Genomic DNA, 5,484 nt, shown 5'->3' with positions numbered 1-5,484 from the left:
ACATAATAAATAAATAAATAAATATTTAAAAAAAAAATAAAAAAAAAAACACATCCCAGCTGACAAAGGAGACTGACACTGTGACTTGGTGTAGTCAGAATGTAATGTCATCAGAAATCCAAATTGTGATAGATATGTTCTTATTGTTTTCTGTGTCAAGCATGAGACAATGCCTTTCAAAAAAAACCAAACGAAAACCATACTAAACCACACTAATTATAGGAGTATGTTCTGTATTTAAATTATTGGATTCAAAACTCAATTGCTCAAGAGGCAGAGCAGTTTTTCAACATGCCTAAAGTCCTGGGTCCCATGCCCAACACAACAAAAAATAAATAAATAATAAGTAAATATAAAATGAAAGAACATAGGGTTTCTTTTTTTTTTTCAGTGCCATGGATTTATTAGGCAAGTGTTCTATCACACCCACAAACCTAGGTTTAGAAACTGAACATTTTAACTATCTAGGGTGGGGATCACACTAAAATTACATTCAATATACACACAAAAAATTAATAAGTACTACGCCCAGGTGCTTATTTCATTCTTCCAGTGCCAGCACTAATGCTTAATTGCTGGGGCAGATAAACTACAGTCATGCTCATGTATAAGATATTTCAACTGGCCAAAACATTAGTCATTGACTTTTTTTTTTTTAGTTTTGAGACAGGGTTTAGGTTTTGGAGTCCACCCTGGTGAACTCTGTAGACCAGGCTGGTCTCACACTCATAAAGATCCACCTGTCTCTGCCTCCCGAGTGCTGGGATTAAAGGTGTGCGCCACCACCACCGGGCAGCATTAAGTCATTTATTAAGGGGTTCTTTAGCCAATTGTGGTGGAACATTCTTGTTATCCCATAATGAGTTCCAGGACAGTCTTGGCTACTTAGTAAGAGCTGTATTTAAAACAATAAAATAAAATAAAAAAAGCAGGTGGGTAGTGGTTTTTGCCTTTAATCCTAGCACACAGGAGGCAGTGGCAGGGGGATCTCTGAATTCGAGGCCAGTGTGATCTATAGAGCAAGTTCCAGGGTAGCCAGGGCTACACAGAGAAACCCTGTCTCAAAAAAAACCAAAAATGAATTAATTAAAGTTAAAGGGAACATAGTGGGAGGTGGATATGATAAAAGTACACGGTACACAGGATAAGATTCTCAGACCAAACAATAGTATATACAAAGAGGTATTTTACATTATATAAATGTAAAATAAAACTTTAATTAATTCATTTTTGGTTTTTTTTGAGACAGGGTTTCTTTAAAGTCCTACTTTTGAACATTTACTTCAAAACAGAAGGAATAACGCAGATCTTTCAAAAGGAAATCCAGATGTGTGCACTGGAACACCTTGAAAGTATTGAGCAAATCACGTTAATCGCGAGACATAGCCAGATTCTGATCTCAGTTTTCTCCTAAAATAATGCCTGGCCTACAACAGTTCTACACAGATTCAAAATACATAAAACCCAAAGTTAATGGAGAATTCTTGGTGATGACGCCATTCAAAGGCACTGTTAACACAGCACTGTGTCACCAGGGTTCAACACGGCAGCAAGCAGGTTAGCAGTGTAAAGATACGCATTCGTAGCAAATCAGGCCTAGAGAGATGCTGATGAAATGCCATTTACTCAAAAAGCATTAACTAAGCACTTAACAGTAACCTGAGGATCATCGGTCTTATCCAGCATTGGCAGGGGGTTCTATCCTTTCCTGTACACCTTTGAGAGTGGAGAGGAGCCATGTGGCTTTCCCATATCTTTGCTGGCCCTTTCCTGGTGGAGAGATAACCGCACCACTTGAAAGTATATTTAGCTTCTCCTTTTAGGAGTCAGTCCTTTCTTTAAATCTGCTTTTCCACTTCCCTTCACCTTTGTATACCCTCCCTTCAACATCTTGTGTTCCTCCTTCACCTAAACTTCTAGCCCGTCTAGGGATTACTCAATAATTTCTCAAGGCATTTGCGATCATGCGAGATATTCAAGTATTAACCCCATTCATTGGGCATTACTGTTACTGCTGCTCAACCTCTCCGTTTCTCCTTACTCCTTCCCTCTCCGTGTCTACTTCGTCTCCACTTTGACTGTCCCAGGTCACTGCCCCGAGGCTTTCTAAACTGAGTTTCTACCACAGACTTCCCCTCACTATGCCCCCTTCCTCCCTACTCTTTTCGGTCATTACTCTGGGATCCCTCGGATTTTGCTCCGGTGGCTCAACCTCCGACGCCACCCCTACTTCCACTAAGTGCCCCACACGGCAGCTTAGGGGCGCTCCCCTCTCCCTTCCACCGTCTCCCAAACTTGTCTTCCCCTCAAGAACTCTGCAGCGCCCACCTCACCAGGACCCGTCTCCAACAGGTAGGAGACCGCCTTCCCCCTCAGAGCCTCGGGGCGCTCCCGCCGCGCGCGCCCACCCTATGGCCCGCGCCCTCCAAGGCCCGCAGCGGCCCTCCGACCTGCCTCTGCGCCTCCCGCAGCCCCTGCAGCCGCTGGCCCAGCTCCCGCCGGTAGCTCTGCGCCGCCTCCACGTTCTCGCGGGCTTCTTGCAGCAGCACCTCCGGCTCCGGCTCCATCGCCTCCCTCATCCGGCCGCGTAACCCGCCGGGCTCCCGACTGTCCCGGGTTCCCGCGAGCGGCCCCGCGCGGCCTCGCGCAGCGGAAGCGCCGCCCCGCCCTGCCCTGCCCATCGGGCCCCGCCCCCCGCCGCTTGATTGACAGGGGACGGGGGGGGTACATGCTCTAATGGCGCCCTGGTCAGAGCAAGTGGAACCTGTGGCGCCGCCTACCTAGCTGCTCCCCCGGCCTCTGTGCTGCGCCGGCTCGGACGCTTCCTCAGGAAACAACAAGTGGAGGCTTTAGTAGAAACTCGTGAATACGTCGCTAAGCGCTTCCCACTGCTAATCTCAGGCGCTGCGTTATCTGTCCTGCACAGAGGAGGAAGTGGAGGGACACGGGGAAATCTTCCTCCCAGAACCGAAGCTACAGCTCTGGCCTGCAATCGTCGCTCTACTACCTCCCTAGTAAATGCCAGCCGAGTCAAGCATTTTGGGAGGCTACTGTGACCCAGGCGCCACCACCTAGATACTTTAAGGAGGGAGGTAAGAGGGAGGCCCAAGTAATGAACCAGCTAGCTCTACATGGATCTTGGCAGAACTCCAAAGCGGGTGTTGACACGCATTCCCCGCAAGGTCCACTGATACACAACCCACTTGGCCAGTGCTAAATTGTGTGCTTCGACGTGTTAAGTAAGTGGGTGTGACCATGTGCAGTAAAACCTTGTCCCTGAGGAACGTCACGTTCCTGTAGTCCCAGCTACTGGAGAGGCTGGGGAATGAGGATTGCTTGGAATGGGGAGCTAGAAGCCAGACTAGACAAGAAGGCAGTAAAAATAAACCTTTGAACACTGACATTTAGATATGCAGTAATTTTCACGTGTCACGACATGGTCTGCATTTTTTTTCTAACTATTTAAAAAGGCAAAAGTGATCTGTTGGAAAACCCATACAAAAACTGGTTGGAGCCGAGCGGTGGTGGCGCACGCCTTTAATCCCAGCACTCGGGAGGCAGAGGCAGGCGGATCTCTGTGAGTTCGAGACCAGCCTGGTCTACAGAGCTAGTTCCAGGACAGGCTCCAAAGCCACAGAGAAACCCTGTCTCGAAAAACAAAACAAAACAAAACAAAACAAAAAAACTGGTTGGAGTTGAGTCTATAACCCAAGGTGTCAGCTGTGTAAATTGTCTTTACCAGGACTAGTTACTGTCCGGATTGTCTCAGAATTATGCAATGAGTCCGAATTAGAGGCCAGGTCTCAGATGTTCTGGGCCAGACTTCTGCTCTTCCTACACGTGGTCTGGACTCAGGGACATGCACCTGTAATCCTGGTGCCTGGATCAGGAGCTCAAAATAATTCTCTGGGGGCAGACATAGTAGGTCTGTGGACAACCTGAGTGAGTTCTATGAGACCCTGTTGAAAGGAGGTAAGGTGAAGAAAAGAGGAAATAAAAGAACACTTGAAAGTAAGGAAAGTAGCTGGTTGATGGTGGCTCAGGCATTTAACCCCAGCACAGGGAAGGCGGCAGAAACAGGCAAATCTCTGAGTTCAAGGCCAACCTGGTCTACAGAGTGAGTTTCAGGACAGTCAGAGATACACAGAAAAACCCTGTCTCAAAAAGAAAAAGAAAAAAACAGCACAAGTTTCACAACAGTCAGAGCTAAACAGAGAAATCCTGCTTCAAAAAATAAATAAGAAAGTAAAGAAAATAGAAGAGAGACACTTTTGAAAGAAAAACAAGGGGAGCAGCCAAGAGAACTGGTTTTATCCTAAAGATAAAGTCGCCTGGTCTTTAGTAGATAGTTCTTATCGGTTTAATGAATTGAAGCATTAACTAAGTAAACAGAAAGCAGCAGGCCAAAGTAGGAAAGAACAGTGCTAGCTCAGATAGGACAAAGTGGGAAAGAACCAACTAGGAGATAGAAACAAAGGAGACTCTTTAACAACAGATAGATGAGTGATGCTCAGAAGACAGGACTGCAGGCTACCTGAGACAGAGATTTGACTCCCAGAACCCACCTGGCAGCTCACGACCCTCACAACCATCTGTAACTCCAGATACAGAGGATCTCGTGTCCTTTTCTTGCCTCTGCAGGTACACACACACACACACATATATATACACACCTATACGTGTGTATATGTAGGTATATATGTATATACGTATATATATACCTACATATACACACGTATATGTATATATATGTAAATATATTTGCAGATAAAAAATTTATATACATTGTTAAGTTGGGAGCGTAGCCCCCAGCCCCTGTCATCTGTCTGAGCCATCCAACCTGGCCTGGAAGTTGCATTGCTCTGGACTCCAAATCCCAGATTGCCAGGTCCTGACACCCTCCCACACCACTCCCACAAGATATTTAAGTGTGCACCCAGAAGAGAAACATATGGTTTTCCGGTCTGCTGGTCTGCATGGGCTCCCTGCTTTCCTGTCTCCCTGCCATGTGCTCAGCCACCCGAGCGTGTCATTCTTAATAAAATGATGGGCATTTTGATTTGGTTTGATTTGACCTAATTGGATTTCTTGTGCCGGCAAAGCTGCCCTTTTCTTATTATTTTTACTTAAAACACATAAAATAAAAATAAATGATAAATCTTTTTTAAAAATATGTTAAAGAGCAAGAAAGACTAGAGGATTGGCTCAGTGGTCCAAGAGCACAGGCTGATCTTCCAGAGGACCCAGGTTTAATTCCAAGCACCTACAAGGTAGCTCACAACTGTGTATAACTCCAGTCCTGGAGATCTGATGGCCTTTTCAGACATACATGCAAGCAAAACACTCATTCACATGAAATAAAATAAAAATACCTTTTTTTTTTTTCCTTTGGTTTTTTGAGACAGGGTTTCTCTGTGGCTTTGGAGCCTGTCCTGGAACTAGCTCTGTAGACCAGGCTGGTCTCAAACTCACAGAGATCCGCCT

At 45.7% G+C, this 5,484-nt stretch overlaps 1 protein-coding gene across 1 annotated transcript in view; it reads right to left on the bottom strand.

The window, feature by feature from the left end:
• The window catches only part of Crlf3 (cytokine receptor like factor 3), a 41,978-nt gene extending 39,336 nt beyond the window's left edge, over positions 1-2,642 (bottom strand). The window contains exon 1 of the mRNA XM_005350250.2: positions 2,451-2,642. Within this exon, the coding sequence (XP_005350307.1) occupies positions 2,451-2,579 (129 nt within the window). The 5' untranslated portion in view covers positions 2,580-2,642. The remainder of the gene's footprint in view (positions 1-2,450) is intronic.
• Positions 2,643-5,484: the final 2,842 nt, after the last annotated feature.

Source organism: Microtus ochrogaster, chromosome 7 (assembly GCF_000317375.1).
Source record: "Microtus ochrogaster isolate Prairie Vole_2 chromosome 7, MicOch1.0, whole genome shotgun sequence".
NCBI lineage: Eukaryota > Metazoa > Chordata > Mammalia > Rodentia > Cricetidae > Microtus > Microtus ochrogaster.
Note: the sequence above shows the minus strand (reverse complement) of the source record. Positions and strands in the feature narration are given on the sequence as shown.